At 47.5% G+C, this 15,800-nt stretch overlaps 1 protein-coding gene across 3 annotated transcripts; it reads left to right on the top strand.

Moving 5' to 3' along the window:
* The first annotated feature begins 524 nt into the window (after nucleotides 1-524).
* On the top strand, nucleotides 525-14,284 carry SHOX (SHOX homeobox). Of its 3 annotated transcripts, XM_079308311.1 has the most exons (6): nucleotides 525-1,131; nucleotides 2,372-2,738; nucleotides 5,899-6,107; nucleotides 10,528-10,585; nucleotides 10,668-10,756; nucleotides 12,099-14,284. In XM_079308311.1, the coding sequence occupies exons 2-6, from the start codon at nucleotides 2,465-2,467 to the stop codon at nucleotides 12,342-12,344; spliced, it is 876 nt and encodes a 291-aa protein (XP_079164437.1). In that variant the 5' UTR covers nucleotides 525-1,131; nucleotides 2,372-2,464; the 3' UTR covers nucleotides 12,345-14,284. The 3 variants fall into 3 exon arrangements, with proteins under 3 accessions (XP_079164437.1, XP_079164436.1, XP_079164438.1); XM_079308310.1 differs by lacking the exon at nucleotides 525-1,131 and having other exon boundaries at nucleotides 2,237-2,738; XM_079308312.1 differs by lacking the exons at nucleotides 525-1,131; nucleotides 12,099-14,284 and adding an exon at nucleotides 11,504-11,683 and having other exon boundaries at nucleotides 2,240-2,738.
* The last annotated feature ends 1,516 nt before the right edge of the window (nucleotides 14,285-15,800 follow it).

Here is a 15,800-nt window from a genome sequence, read left to right as displayed (position 1 = left end):
GGGGCTGCAGGCGTGGGGCTGGGCGCAGGGGGGAGCTGCGGGGAGAAGAGCGGGACGGGGGCGAGAGGGACCAAAGAGGGGATCCGGCAGACTTGGTGCAAGCTCCGGCAGCTCGGGGAAGCCGACGCGCGCCCTGCCTCCCCGGCGCTGGGGACGCGGAGTCAGTAAATATTTATCCTTGGTTGCTGCGAGGGAGGCAGAGGGAGACTGGGCACGGTGGGGATCGGTGATATTCGAGCCGAGGGATGGGGAAAGTTTCCGCGGCGGGGGCTCAGTGCCGGTACGGAGCCTCTCCTACGAGGTAATGAGTGCCGGTGTCCCCGCGTGTCCGTGACACCCTCGCACCACGCACCAGCCTGTACAGCCATCCTCTACGAGCCCCTACACCCGCAGACTGCATGAGACAGGCACAGGCAGCGTGTCGTGCCGGGATCTTTCCTCAGCCGTACGTTACTTCCCCGTCTATCGTTTGCCTTTATTATTTATGTGGTGCCGTGTGATATACATTAGAGCCTCGGATTTGATTGGCGTTTGCGATGACAAGACCTGTTTGTTAAGTTGTAAGGCTTCCTCCGCTCCCTCACTTGTTAAACGAACTCTGGAGGAAGGATGCCACCGAGACACGACAATATAATAAATGTCAGGGATATCCGCAATGCCGAGATCAAATGATCAATCCTTGTCCCCTAGATAATCATTTTAAATTCGCACAGGGGGAGATTGATTTTTTTAAAGCCCTTTATTAATTGCTTCCTCGATTATTATTTTTCCCTCTCCTCCTGTGGAAGTGTTAACTCTGGTGCTGGGGGCACCTTTGGATTAATTAAACGTATTTTTAGTGTTTTAATGTTCTGCTAATTTTCAGAACAGTCCCACACTCCCCCGGAAAAGAAACAATGGCCCCTTGCTCCAACAAGGAGCCTGCTTTGGTTGAGATTCAGAGCGGAGGGTGGAGTGATGATGGGCTCTGATTTTCTCAAACTCGAGGCAAGGGAACGAGAAGGACGTAAAAAAGCCAAAAGACCAGAAGACAAAATTCCTCCAAATACCGAATAACCCTTCGCGTTAAAGCCCGAGGAGAAGAGACAGGAATAAATAGCTGGGAAGCCGACTCCGCGTGGGGATCAAACGGTGCGGAGAGGCGCTGGAAATGCCGGCGCTGTTATCTGGAGACGAATTTCAGGCAGCTATTCAAGCGCACAGAATAATAATTATTCCAGGAGTACAACAAAAATAACTGCAGCCTACCAAGAACAAGGTGGGGAAATAATTGCCAGTTCTATGTTAAATCCAGCAGGATATGTTTCGTTGGGCGAAAAAAAAAAAAAAAAAAAAAAAAGAAAAAAAAAAAAGGCTTAATGATCTCTTTGTCGTATACACACTCCCGTGTTAACAAATTACCCCTCTGCTGCATGCAGCAGGATAGCTCGATATCCAGAGAAATATTTTAGATTTTAATTTTCCCCTACAGTACCTTCAGACAATATAATAACAGTAAAAAAGGAGTCAGATCCTGCAATGTTCACACGCATCTGGAGAGGCTCCCTACCTACGGATACCTCCCAGCCAAACAACCCGCTCCAGATCCTCCGAACGCACCGACACGGATCTCCGAGGCACCTCGCAACTTGTTTAGCTGCAGCACACGTCCCCCTCCGTGCACCCATCCACCCACCCACCGCCAGCCAGAACAGGCAACACTTTTAAAACAGCATTTTTGTTTCGTCAGTTATTTTGAACGTTTAATTAAGAGAAATTAGCTAAATAGCAAATCAGGTAGAATTTCCAATGATTACAACAAACGCACATCTCCGGCTTTTTATTCATTACCTTTTTTATTGAACACTCATTTTCCTTTCCTCTTGACAGGGATACATTTAATTGCAGGAGCTCAGTTATTTGGTTAGCTGTGGGTCCGTTCTTACAGTGTTGCCACGCACAGGATGTCCTTAAAATCAATTAAGTCTTCCTCGACTCTCATTTCTGCAACCCATTTACAGAATGTAGATACCTATTTTCATGTTTTCCTCTTCCCCCCTCCCTCCCTTTTATTCCTCTCTCTCTCTCCCTCCCCCCCTCCCCCTCTCCCCCTCTCCCCCTCCCCCCCCCCCCCCCCCTTTTTTCGCTGTTGCCTCTTTGCCTCCCTAAATCAAGGTGCAAAGATGCCAAAGAGTGATGAAATGAAAAGAAAGCCAATTGCTGGACTGAGGTGGGGGAGATAGCTGCTCGGAGTCCGCCTGCGACTATGGAGCAGTCAGTAATTGCTGGAGACAGGGAGAGCTGGGGGTTGGGCTGAGGTAGCCATGTATAAATAGTGTGATCTCAAATTGAAAGGCATAAATAACAGCAGGAGTGATCTAACCCTATACAGCCCATCTTCTACGTGCAAAAACAGCGTGCGGAGGACGGCCACATCTCCGATTGAAAACAAGTGGATCTCTGTGGATAAGATCACCGGGCAGCCATGGAAGAACTTACGGCTTTTGTATCCAAATCTTTTGACCAGAAAAGCAAAGAGAGCAGCAGCGGCAGTGGCAGCGGCAACAAGAAGGAGACGATCACGTACAGGGAAGTTTTGGAGAGTGGGTTGGCTCGCTCTAGGGAGCTTGGAAACTCTGATTCTAACCTGCAGGACATGACCGAGAGCAGCAACCATTGCCCGGTGCATCTTTTCAAAGACCACGTAGAGAGCGACAAGGACAAACTGAAGGAGTTCAACACGGGCAGGACAGCGGAAGGTAAGAGCAGGGCTGGGAGCCCTCAGCCCCGCGCTTCTCGCCGGCAGCCCCCGTCCCCTCCCCGGCCACCCCTGGCTCTCCGCAGCGGGGGGACCTGGTCAGCTCGGCCCCGGCTCCGGCCCCGGCGGGGCGAGCGGGATCGCCTCCCGCATCCCGCATCTCGCATCCCGCATCCCGCTCCCCTCCTGCGGTCGCCTCCCTCCCGCCGCGGCGGGAGCATAGGCTTAGGAACACGTTCTCCTGCATGCATAACGTGAGCGTAGCCGTGAAAAATAAGTCACAACTTCGGTCCTGCCCCCCCGCTAGCCCCCGTTCACATCCGAAATCGATCCGGTGCGTTAGGCGTTCTCTCGCCTGGGGGAAGGGGGCAGCGCAGCACGTCAGACGTTTTTGTCTATCTGTGTGTTTTTGTACGAGGAAACCCTGTCCGGGGAGTTTTAATGCCTTAGGAGACCTGTTCTTCCTGCTTCCGGGCCGTCAGGATGCTGCTGCTTGTTCTAGGAGAAAGCGGGATGAGGAAAGGGCCCTCTCTGGACATTTTGCCTTGGGTCGGTCAGCCTGTCCTACCAGGAGGCTCCGACCGGCGGGGACGGGAAGCAGGAGAGGAGCGTGGCCGTGGGGCAGCTGCCCGGAGCCGGTGAGATATCTCTGCGGCGAGGGGCACCGGCTGGCCCGGCAGGCTGGTCCCTCGGTCCCCGCCAGTCCTGTCACTTGGGCCGGGGCAGCACGGCACCCCGCCGACCGAGGGACAAAACGCCATCCCTTCTCTAAGCAACAGTAACAATTGTAAAAAAATATATTTTTTAAAGCAAGACAACTAAAAATCCCGCACAGGCTCACAGGGGAAGGAGAGAATTAAAAGGACGGAGGGATTAGAAAGTTGAGAAAGTGTCTCCAGGCAAGTTAGACAGGTGGACCTGCCTGGGGAGCTACTGGCTAACTTGGGGTAATAAAAACCGGTTAATAGGTTGGGGAACAACAACCAGCCTTTCAGCTGTTTCCTACTGTTTGATCTTGTTTAATATAACACTGGGAGATTTAATTTACAGCCCAAACTTTTATTTAATATCCTTCTCTTTTCTACCTGCTCCCCAAACAGGAGAACAGGGTATAATCACATATTCGGGTACCCATATTTCTGCACAAGCCAATACCACTCAGCTCTGCTTATTTTCCTTCTCTGGTAGAGAGACTGAAAAACAAGAAGGTTCCATTCAAGGGAATAATTCGCGCAGGAGATGATTTTAAAAAATGAAAGCAGGGCATGCTTCGGAAATTAAAAATAGAACGAGAAGGAACGAAAAAACCCTCTACTACTCTCCCTTTTCCCCGTGAATCGAAATTCTGGCTTGTATGTTTAGCTAATCTGATCTACGGAGAGGGGCTGGGGGTGGGGATGGAAGGGAGGAGTTGGAAGGAGCTGAGATGCTTGTGACAGTTTAAATTCATGCCAGGTTTCAGTCTAATTTCAACTGATTCCGGCGTGTGATTTCAGTCCCACCGATATGCTAGTTAATATTTTATACCTATCACGGACATGCTGTAGACTCGGAAAAGAGACAGCTTTTGAACGCGCCTGATTTTCCCCAGGCGTTTGCTGGGTTAGCACCCTCGTCTTTTCTTAGGGATTCCCTTTCCAAGAGAAATGAGAACAAAACGCCATTAAAACCAACCAGCGAGTAACCCCATCCGGAGCCCAGACCCTTCCCAAAGTTTTATGCAGCCAGTATCAGCCCAGAGCCCGGGGGAACGATTATGGCTAGGGATAATTTTCATTTTGGAAGTGAAAACGAATGCTTCGACCTGGGTCTGGCCTTACTTAAGCCCAGATGCAGTTCAGGACGCTTTATTATGTTAAATTAACTTACGATTTGGAGTTTATAATTTGCATTTTGGGATGCCCCTAAGTATATGGGTTAAAATAGTATATAGGTTAATGTATGTTCATGCGCACATTTCTCTGTCTGTCTATACATACGTATGTATGTATATAATACCTGTGTACTTGGTGAGGAAAAAGGGGTTTTTCTCGGGATCGTCGCAGATGCAACTCCCCGCAAATCCACACCACCCAGAAGGTGAGGCACGACAAAGGAGGCAGCCAGAGCAGGCTCGTCCCGGGACTCCGCCGGTGCCCGCGCTGGATGCGCACCCGGCGGGGCACCCCAGGCAGGCAGGGGATCCCGGGGAACCGGTTCACACTAAAGCCGTGTCCCTCGCTCCAGCATCTCTACCGCTTTTCGTTAGCCGGATTTAAAAGAAGGACATTATCTTAGGCCTCCCGACATTAACGAAAAGGGGAAAAATACAATAATATAAACGTAAGAAATAATATGCCAAAGCAAAAGGAATCTCCCTAACCAAGAAAGAAAAGGGGAACTGCTTTACCCGCTGCCCCCACAGCCTCCCCTCTGCCCGGGACAAGCATGCAAGCTCTCCACGGGCCCTGTTGGAGACCCTGGATGTTGGGGGATTCCTGGTGTTTCAGAGGGGCTGGGAGTGGCCCATGGCCCTGGAGCCCGCTGTCCCGCACAGGGCCGAGCGGGACCCCTGCCCTGGGGTTTCGACCCCCTGCAAGGTATTTCGGGGGAAAGAGGGTTGTTAAGGAGGAGGGAGACGGGAGGTCTCTATCTCATGCCCAGGAAAAGTTTCTTTTACGAGACAAATACTATCATCATGGCTTCACCATGTCAACGGTAGGGAGCTTCTTGCATAACCCTCTTTGGGAGAAAACGTCGCCAGAGAAACCCCCTTCCCCCACCTCTTCCCACTGCCTGGAGGTATCGGGGGGGCGGCGGTTTTCCTACCAACCCCTTCCCCGAACTGCCCGTACCAACGGGCGGCACGGTTTCCTCCTAAACCTGGAACGAAAATAAAATTATATTTATATAGTTTTCCTGACAGTGCATCAGACAGGCAGGGCAGCGCGGTTCCCTTCCTCCCTCGGGCCCTGGGCGAGCTGCCCCTGCCCGGCGCGGAGCCTGCAGCGGAGCTCAGCCCCTCTCTCCCCTCCGGGGACCCCCTGCCCCCCGTCAGCTGCACCCGCAAGTTGTGCTGAGTTTGGGGACGAAGAGGGGAGGAGGGAGACCCCCGTGTGAGAGAATTTCGAAGAGGTGCGAGAGGAGGCTCAACGTCGTTTTCTTCTTCCCCCTCCCGGCAGGGATCTACGAATGCAAAGAGAAGAGGGAAGATGTGAAGTCAGAAGATGAAGACGGACAGACCAAGCTTAAACAAAGGAGAAGCAGAACAAATTTCACACTAGAGCAGCTGAACGAGCTGGAAAGACTTTTTGATGAGACTCACTACCCGGATGCCTTCATGAGGGAGGAACTAAGCCAGAGGCTGGGACTATCTGAAGCTAGGGTTCAGGTAAGAGAAAGGCTCTGTTCCTGGAAACGTGCTCACCTCACTTCCCAACTGCCAGTGGATCCTAGCACAGTGCCCCGTTTCATGCAGAGCGGGGAGGTGAAGGCAAAGGTGACACGTGTGATGGGAAAGCTGTTTGCAAGTCTTCTGTACCTGTCCTGCCAAACAGTTAATCTGCTCTGGGAATATCTGCCCGTGTGCCTAGCGTTTCCTTTTTTTTTTTTTTTTTTTTTTTTTTTGCTTGTATGTGTGTGGGGTAGGGTGGTTGGGTGGTGATAGTGTTGACAGGTCTCTAATAACTGAACAACTGTTTTTTTTTTCTTTTTTCTTTTCTTTTTTCTTTTTAATTCCTTTTCCCCTTGCAAACGTGCCATTTACTCTCCCTTAATCCTTACTTTCTTCCCGCTTTTCCCACTATGGGGCCATTATGGGGAAAAAAAAGAAAAAGGCCAGAAAAGAATTGCCTGAATAAGGCTAGACAGTTTGGGTGCTGAGGGACAGGATTAGCCAGAGCCGGGGGAAAGGTGCCGGCTCTGATTCGCACAGCAAGCGTATGAATGCATGCCACCCCATCTGGTGGAGGTTCCCCCCGTCCCTCCCATCCCGCTTCAGAGACAGCTAAATGCCAATTAGGCTTCGAAATCTCGAAAATAGGTCCGGGTTGCTGTAGTCCTGGGGCCACCAGAACTGTCTGTTTGGGTGGCTCCACATCGATTATTTTTAAATTTGATTTTCAGTTTGATGCAGAGGAAAATACTCCCTCTTCCCCCAAGCCAACTAGGGAATGCTTCCACAAAACAGATGTCATATTAAAAGAAACAAACCTTCTCAACCAAACAAAAAACCCCAACATAGAAATAATTAACAAAAATCTACCTAGAAAAAAAATAAAATCAACCTGTAGCTCTCTGAGCAGGCCCAGAGCAGGAGAAATCTGAAGGAAAACTCTTCTTGGATTAAAATTCTATGTTTGGCCTAACAGACATAAACCAAACTAAAAGTCAAGAAGAAAAAGTCACCAAGGCAACCCCTCCACTGAACAAAATGCCTTCACACCCTGGAGATAAGAGATGCCCATGTATATATATTTCTGCCTATAGGAGTGTGAGTGGTTGCACATAGGCATGGGCATGGCTCTGTGGGCATAGATGGAGCCTCCACTCCTTGACCTCACTCCCAGGGCACAGTGGGAAGTGGAGAAATACAGTCCCAAAATGGAGTGGGGAGAGGGGTCTGTTTGAGCCCCTCCTTAGCAGTGGAAAGCAAGCAGACAGCCCACTGCTCAGCCACTACTACCTTGCTTTAAACAATTGTCTCCTGGAGGCAAATCCTGAAATAAATGGAGTACCTGAGTTGCTTTTGTTATTTTTTTCTGCCTTTTTTTTTTTTTTTTTTTTTTTTTTGTCTTCTTTCAAGGTTTTATTCTCCCTTCAGCTCCTGTGACTCTCAGCACAAACCAAGCAGGGCCAGGGATGGTGCTGGGTATATGCCTTAGGAATGGCAGCTTGCAGGGAATATTGCAGGGGTTCAGAGTGCTGCTGGCCTACTTTCTCCTGGAAGATTGATCTAACCACACCATATAAATTAATGAAAAGATTAAACTTTTGCTGAAGGGGACATCAACTCTTATGTCATCTTCCCAGATCTTCTTACTTGGGCTCTGTAATATCTTTCCAAGGCCTTGATGTACTGTTTCTATAAAAATAAATTACTTGTAATTGAATTCTGCACTCTTTCTTTCAAGTACTTTATTACTGAGAAGCACCTTAACAGGATGTTCATAGTTACAGGAAAATTGGTGCTTCAAGTGCTTACAGATCTTAAAAAAGCACACACATACAAGATAAAAAATAATAATAAAAAACCCCACCAAATCAAAAACCCAAAAAGAATCAGGAGGAGATTATGACCAATATTGAATAAATGTTTTTAATAATTTTAAAAAGAGGTCTGTGTGTATTGAAAAAAAAAATCCCTAAAATAAGTATAAAGAGGAAAAAGAGGAAAACTTTATAATTAATTAGGAAATAAGCAGAGAGATAATATCCATCAATGAGTGGAAGCAGAAAAAAAAAAAAAAAAGAAAAAGGCAGAAAAGGGAAAGGTTGGTGCTTTTATTTTTTCCCTAATAGTTTCGGAATTGTTCTCTAATTCCTATCTGAACCTCTTGTCCCTTGCTGTTAAAGGATATAGTTTCAATTTAGCGTGGAAATTTGCTGTAAATAAATTGAAGCTCCTATGGTAGCTAGTCCTTATTAACCTTTTATTTTTAGTGTTGTACTGGAAACTCATATCACCCAGCTGTCAGGGTTATAATTGAAAGTTATGAGACCATAGTGAGGAGCAGGCAGTAATTCAATTACAACAAATATCTTTGGGTTTATGGTGCAGGGCTAAATTAAATGTCATTATTCACTGTCTCTAATGGAAATCAAAAGGAAATCAGATTAGAGCATTTGTGAAAGAAATCACTGAGTGATCCTTAATGAAGAAATAACTGTCTAAAACAGTGTACTGTGCTTTACTTAGCATATTCATGACTAATTGGAATTGATCGCGAATCACACCAAGCCTGATTTATTATCGCTTAATGCAGTGGCTAATTCATCACTTTTATTCCTCATAACCTTATTTTTTCGTAGCTAAAGGGAAAGGGCACTTCGTTTCCCAGATTTAAATATAATTTCTGTTTGAAAGATGTTCTGATTTGCAAGAGAAGTTGTTTAAACGCTGCTTAAATTTCTTCTGACAATTTACACTGCTTTGGCGAGGCGGGGGGATAGAGGGGGGGACGTGGGGAACACACACAAGGAGATTTCCTGCAAAGATTTACTACAGTAAAAAAAAATGTATTATTGTCGCTACAGCTCGATCATATTTTGCATGCTCATATTTAAATGCATATGTACGTGTATATAAATCCCTGACGGTCCAGTTAAAAGGAGAAGCGGTGCATGTTGTTAATATTTGCGTATTGCTAGTAGGGAAAAATAGGCTTGTGCCGCGCTGTGCTGTGCTGTGCGGGGCGGCAGCGATGCCCGCTTAGCACGGGGAGGGTTGCGCTGGTGACTGCCGTCAGGGACAGGAACAAGGGGTGGTGGTGGGTCTGGCTGTCTGTCTGTCTGGCTGTCTGTCTGTCCGTTGGTCGGTCAATCTGTCCGCACCCGCGGCGCTCCGCAGCCGCCCGCTGCGCGCTTCCCCTGCAGACAGCCTAGGCAGGAAAAATGGTGCGCTAAATCAGAGAAGGCCAATTCCTACTTAAGAAAATCACTGAGGTACCCGAGGTAATTAATGCCTTCGGAAGCCTTTCTTTGCACTAATTACTCCGTTGTAAATGACCATCATTAAGGCAATTGAAGAAAGCTTGAAGGGAAAATTTGATGTAGGAAGTGCAGTTAGTATTAATTAACCGTATGATCTCTTGGCAAGTGCAAGAACATCAAAGGTTGTAGGTGTTTACTTAGCCATAAGATTTTATCAGCGGTGAAAGTCAATGTTTGTCCATATTCGGTAGGTTTTGGTGTAAAGATAAGGATCGGCAAAATATTTTGGCCCGTGTTTCTGGTTATGTTTTGGGGAGAACTGTTAATCGAGAACGGCAGAAGGGGAAAAGTAATGAAGGTCTGAAATGCCCCTGGAAAAGAGGCACGGGAATCACAGTAGCAACTGCAAAGTTCTGCGAGTTTGAGTGAGAACGGCTGGAATTGGGGAAGCATGATTGAATTACAGGCGTTTCTCGGGTAGGGGCATAAGCACTTCTTTACATACCAGCCTGCAAAAGATGCTGCTCTTGTCTGGCCAGAAGTCTGCAGAAGGGAATTTTGTTTTCTTTAACATTTAGGGAATGGGGAATGATTGAGGCTCTTTTGCGAAAGTTCAGTGTTTCGCATCTTGTTGGAGATCATCGATTTCAAGCCCATGTCGGAAGAGGGCAGGAGGTCCAGTCTCTTGGGGGCCAGATCCCGGAGTCTGACCTAGGCTACTCTGGCTCTTCCCTGGCTGCTTGAGGTGATTAGGAAGGATACGAGGGTCCCACCCGTCCTGGGGTGGTCTTACTGTAAAGTGTCTCTCCGGACGGGCGGCAGAAAACCCGCCGCTGCTTGCCCAGGGGACACGGGGCCCTCCGAGACTCGGTGCTAAGCGTCAGGCTCCCGGTCCCTGTGCTGCGAGGGCCCTTCCATCTCCTAAGTTCAACTGAGGGACCACAACAAGCAGCAGGACCTCCCCCCCGAACCGCCCTACAGCAGCACAGAAACGGGTTCATTCCTCCTAGGGTCGAGCTGGTCCCCTCAGCAAAGCTGTGCAGTCACTCGCCTAACCCCTTCATCCCTAGCTCTTGAGATAGCGCTCTCTTAACAGCTGCCTAGGCCACCTCAATTTTTGTTGTTGTTGTTTTGTTTTTGTTTGCTTTTTCTTTTCACAGGTCTGGTTCCAGAACAGAAGAGCAAAGTGCCGAAAGCAGGAAAACCAGATGCACAAAGGTGGGCTAGGGGTGGCCACCGGCCGGGGGGTGGTGGCCCCGGGACGCTTTCGCCACTCACCCGGCCCTGTGTCTCTCCGCAGGTGTGATCCTGGGAACCGCCAGCCATTTAGACGCCTGCAGAGTAGCCCCCTACGTGAATATGGGAGCCCTGAGGATGCCTTTCCAACAGGTAGTTAGCTCCGGTTTTATTTTACATTCCCTCAGTAAGCTCCGACACCCATTAGTTCGCACGGAGGAAGCCGGACACGTTTACAAGTGCCATTTATATAGAAGTTGGCACGTATTAAAAACAGGCTGTAAAACTTCTTGAAGGAGCCCTCGCCCGGCTTTCGGGAGCTGAGCGCTCCTCGGGGCCGAGCGGGGGGTCCCGCAGCCCCGGGAGGCGCCGGCGGGGCTAAGGGCGCTGGGCTGGCACACGGCCCCAGGCCGCCCGCAGGACACCCTGCCTTCCCCGGGCGGGTGGGCCCGGGAGTGCCGGATAACCCGCCCGCCCTGTGCGGGACGGACCGGCTCGGTCCGAGCAGCCTAGGGGCTCCGGAGAGCGCTGCGGAGGGAGGATTTTATACCCCATGGGCGAAACCACGAGGACAAAAACTGTCCGGACCCTTGCCTGTAGTTGCGCTCCTCATTCCCGGGCGGGCTGCTGAGACGTTTTCCGAAGGATGCCCTTGAGGAGGGAGGCTGCTTCCAAATGTTCTGTCCCCGTGATGGTCAGCCAGGACAGGGGCAGTGGCGCAGCTCAGGCACCGACGCCACTGCAGTGCCCAGGTGGGTCCATGCCCCAGCGAAGCGCAGCCACCCTGGGGAAAACCAGGATGAAATTCCCTTCCCGCTTCTAACTGGTTGTAACTCTCCCTCTCGCCTATTTTTTTTTTTTTGTCAATTAATCGGGGAATTGATTTTTTTTTTTTTCCAGCCCAAAGGGACCCTCCACCACCTTCTGTGTCTCGGAGACACGTGGAGCTGACAGATTAATTGTATTGATTTTTTAAAAGACATATTTGGACCAAAATAATTAAATACATAAATAAACTCTCCCCCAATCCTCCCCGAACCTACCCGAAGCTGAAATCTCTCAGTCAATCCAATGTGTTTGTGTAGGTCTAGAAAGCTCCAAAGCAAACACTAAGTCGCGTATAGAAGGGACCCGTGGCCAAAGAGTTTTTAGCAAGGTATAAATAAACATCCATGGCAAAAAAAAAAAAAAAAAAAAAAAAAAAAAAAAAAAAAAGGAGAAAAAATTAGCTATTTAGCGCTCGTTGGCGCCTATGCATTGGGTCTTTATTTATTTATTTATTTATTTGGAACCACCAGGAGGAGGGTTAGGCGCGTCTCTGTGCCCTAGGGCGAGCAAGGAGCGGAGTTTTGCCGCCCTAACTGCAGAGGGAACTCTGCTCACAAGTTGTTCTCTCCAAGCGCAGGGCTCCGGGAAGGGTCGGGGCTGGGGTGCGGGGCTCGGGGGCCGTGTGCGGGCTCGGGGCTGACTCCGTGTCTCTGCCCCCGCCGCCCAGGTCCAGGCGCAGCTGCAGCTGGAGGGCGTGGCCCACGCGCACCCGCACCTGCACCCGCACCTGGCGGCCCACGCTCCCTACCTGATGTTCCCGCCGCCGCCCTTCGGGCTGCCCATCGCCTCCCTGGCCGAGTCCGCCTCCGCCGCCGCCGTGGTGGCCGCCGCCGCCAAGAGCAACAGCAAGAACTCCAGCATCGCCGACCTGCGGCTGAAGGCCCGCAAGCACGCCGAGGCCCTGGGGCTCTGACACGCTTCCCCCGAGCCCCCCATCACACCCCGCCCCGGGTGCCCGCGGCGGGCGGGCGTGTGACCCGCACGGACCGCCGCTCTGCTCCCCCGCTCCTCCTCATCCTCCTCCTCCCCGGCTGCAGGGCGAGCAGCGAGCGCTCCGGCCGCCCTGCCGCCTTATCTCTTTTTTTATTTTATTATATATAAATATTTTTTGTTTTGTTTTTACTCCTTTCCCCTTCCCCGAGGTCTGCGAGCGCCGCTCCGCTCGCCCGGCCGGCCCCAGGGACTCGGCGGCCGCGCGGTGGGGACGCAACACACGCGAGCAGCGAGCGCGCACCCGCCAGCCAGAGACTCCTCGGAGCACAAAGTAGGTGGGAGGAGAGAGAAAAGAGAGCTTAAAAAAAAAAAAAAATACACACAAAAAGAGAGAAAGAAAAAAAAAAAAAAAAAAGAAAGGAAACGATCTCTAAATTATGTTAATCTGTGAACATTGGGGACACTTCGGATTTTTGACCCTGGCAAAAGTGATCGCTCCGGCATAACGTCATCTGCTGCTGTCAGTTTTGCTACCTTGTGCATGTGTCAAACTAAACACGTTTTGAAGATCAGAAATATATTAGAACAAAACTAAACAAAACAAATAGTAATAATAATAAATAATAAATCCTTGGGGCTGGTCTCCATTAAAGATGACATTTCTTTGTTGCCAACAGTATTATTTCACTGCCATGAATCTCTTCCATCACTGAGGAGCTGCTGCTGCTGCAGAACTGGTTTGAATTTAAATGTGGAATTTCAGATCTGAGGCAAGGCAGGTTTTTATTTTCCTTCTTTCCTAAAAGAAAAAAAAAAAAAAGGAGCAGCAATAACAAAAAAGTGTGTGTCTCAAATGGCTATGTCCTTTGAAAGGAAGAAAAAACAGACTAGAATTTACTAATTGTTAGTGATAACTTGAAAGATGGGAACAATGAGAAATGCACCTGTTTTGCCAGAATTACCTGAGCTCAAAGAGACGTATTGTGCCATAGAAACTGGTCAATTTTTCACTTCCCCCCCCCGCCCCCCCAAATGCCTAGGTCTTCGAATCAGAATCTCACTGTATCGCAGGATGTAGAAAGAATGAATTATACAACAAAGATGGACATATGGTTTTAAAGCATAATACTGATGCAGCATTAATTTTAGTGAAATGCAATTAAGTGCAGTAAAGTGCAATACTGTAAATATTATAGATTAAAAAATAGCCGTACTTATTCCGTTATTAACCAATTCTGCAAGATCCATAACTTAAATCCTTTGTGCTCAGACTGGTGCATTGCAGCTCCTTGCTAAAATGACAGTCGGAGTCTTCTAGGAATGGATAAAGTTATATGTATCACAAGTGGGAAAAGGTAGATACTATGATTTCTAGTCAACCTAATGTGCCATATTTCTGGGAAGCAAGCTGAAAAGTCTGTATGACACTTTCACATGATTTTAAGTTAAAAAATAAAACAACAACAAACCCAAACAAATTAAAACAACCCATAGAAATGTTCCGTAGAAGAGGACAAGTTCAATATCTGGCCATTTTAATTTTTGCCTATGATTTGGACACCAAGTATTAAGCTAATGGTTAAGCAAAGTAACACTGCAAATCCAGCAAGGATGGAGAGCAAGGAAGTCCTTTAAATTATATTACCAAAGTGTCTGGGTTTACTGACCCTCCTCCCCAGTTTTACCTTTTTCTGTTATTCACTTTTAATTAGGTTTGGGGTAAAAAAAAAAAAAAAGCTGCTGGGGCGGAGAGAGGAAGGTACAAATAGTGGTCTTGTCTTCATCTAACAAGATAGTTACTTGTTGCCTTCACTACCAAGGTCTGTGTTGATGGAGGGTTATCCTCTGAATAGCACCATTATTAGGCCTGCCTTTTTATGTCTTGTTTAGCAGTCCACTACTAGTTTTGGCTTTAGCTGATATTTATCAAATCCAAATATTACTGTAGGACAAAAAATCGTGCTTAGAATAACTTTTAGAGACTTTTCTTCTTTTTTTTTTTTTTTTTTTTTCCTCCTTCAAATTTCGATATTCTCTAGCAAACAAAATTTCTGGAATGTCAAAATCGTGCCATTTCCCTTCTATTTATTTTGTGAGAAGTAGTTAATGTCTTGGATTTGCTGGGGCTGATAAAAGTTGCCTGCCTTTTTTACCTCTCTGTGAACGTCTAGTACCTTATTAAAAGCAAGGCCAAAATATTAAGGTAGCATTACTTGTTACTCAGAAATACAGACCAAATTTCAGGCAATTAACAATTTTTTATTGAAACAGAACATTGTCTGGAAAGTAAAATGTTATTTGTGATGATGTATGAAATTCTGGCTAGAATGAGAAATATTTGGAATGGTTCTAGCACTTCTAAAATGCAGATCTGAAAAATAATAAACATTAGTACAAAGATGGCTTAGGTTAAAGTAAGTAACCTGTTGTACTGGGCACGGACAGGAAGAAGGTTGAAGGAGAATTAGATACACAGTATTGAAGACCAAAGGCACAGAGCTATCCATTGAATGGGGACTGCTTGTTATCTGTACCTCTAATCTAACTGAAGACTTTCAAATCATCTTTTGAGAATTTGAGAGAAACTTACATGATTATTTTGCAGTTCTGCACTGAACTTTCAGAAAGAAGTGATTTTAACCCTCAAATAATTCCATAGAGTGAAGTTGTTGAAGTTGTAGGTTTGAATGAATTTTCTCAGACATCCAAATGAGTGTTACAGGATACACATATAGTATACATCCACCTTGTATGGGAAGGAATAACTTTCTGCCTTTGTTGTTCTACTAGATACAAACACAGAAAAAAATACCTGTAGATTTCTCTCAGAAATTTTTCTTCTTTATGGTATTCAAAACACAGTGATGACATGAATACAATTCCCTGCTAAGATGAAACAAGTCCTGTAGAGTAGTATACATCTTTCCAGAAATACTCTTACTTTTTTTTCCTGAGTGTTTTCAATGGATGTCTCAAGGACAGTCTTGCTGTCTACCACAGAAGTGAAGAAGTTGGCAAGATTTATCAATTTAGCATGCTTTGAAGGAGGTGCCACAGGTCAGCCTGGGGAGAGGGGCAGGGTGTTGCTGGGAATCTACCAAGGTGATTCATGCTGCTCTTGCTTTTCATTTGGCATGAAAGGAAATGAAAAGATGCACTGTGTAGGTCTTATTGCCAAAACTGGTTCTGCTTTGCTTTCTTGAAAGGGCCAATTGCATTAGTGGGAGTGTAAAAGCTTTGCCTTGTTTTGGATGATGCACGCAGGTGACCTCCTCTTCTTGTCATCTTTACATCATTGGGAAGAAATGAGGCATCCTACCTGGCCTACCATGTATTGGACTGTACTTTTCTCTAAGTGTCAGTCTCTGTGGTTCCATTCATCATGTGGAGCTCCAGTGATCCATACAAGTTGAGATTTGGACCAAAGCATCTACCC

Source organism: Erithacus rubecula, assembly GCF_903797595.1.
Source record: "Erithacus rubecula genome assembly, chromosome: 1".
Classification (NCBI taxonomy): Eukaryota; Metazoa; Chordata; class Aves; order Passeriformes; family Muscicapidae; genus Erithacus; species Erithacus rubecula.
Note: the sequence above shows the minus strand (reverse complement) of the source record. Positions and strands in the feature narration are given on the sequence as shown.

Excerpts from the sequence above, each read along its gene's own strand:
- SHOX (XM_079308311.1), top strand. The coding sequence starts at position 2,465 with ATGGAAGAACTTACGGCTTTTGTATCCAAATCTTTTGACCAGAAAAGC. Across the intron at positions 10,586-10,667 it reads GGAAAACCAGATGCACAAAG|GTGTGATCCTGGGAACCGCC; the intron begins GTGGGCTAGGGG and ends GTCTCTCCGCAG. Across the intron at positions 10,757-12,098 it reads TGAGGATGCCTTTCCAACAG|GTCCAGGCGCAGCTGCAGCT; the intron begins GTAGTTAGCTCC and ends CCCGCCGCCCAG.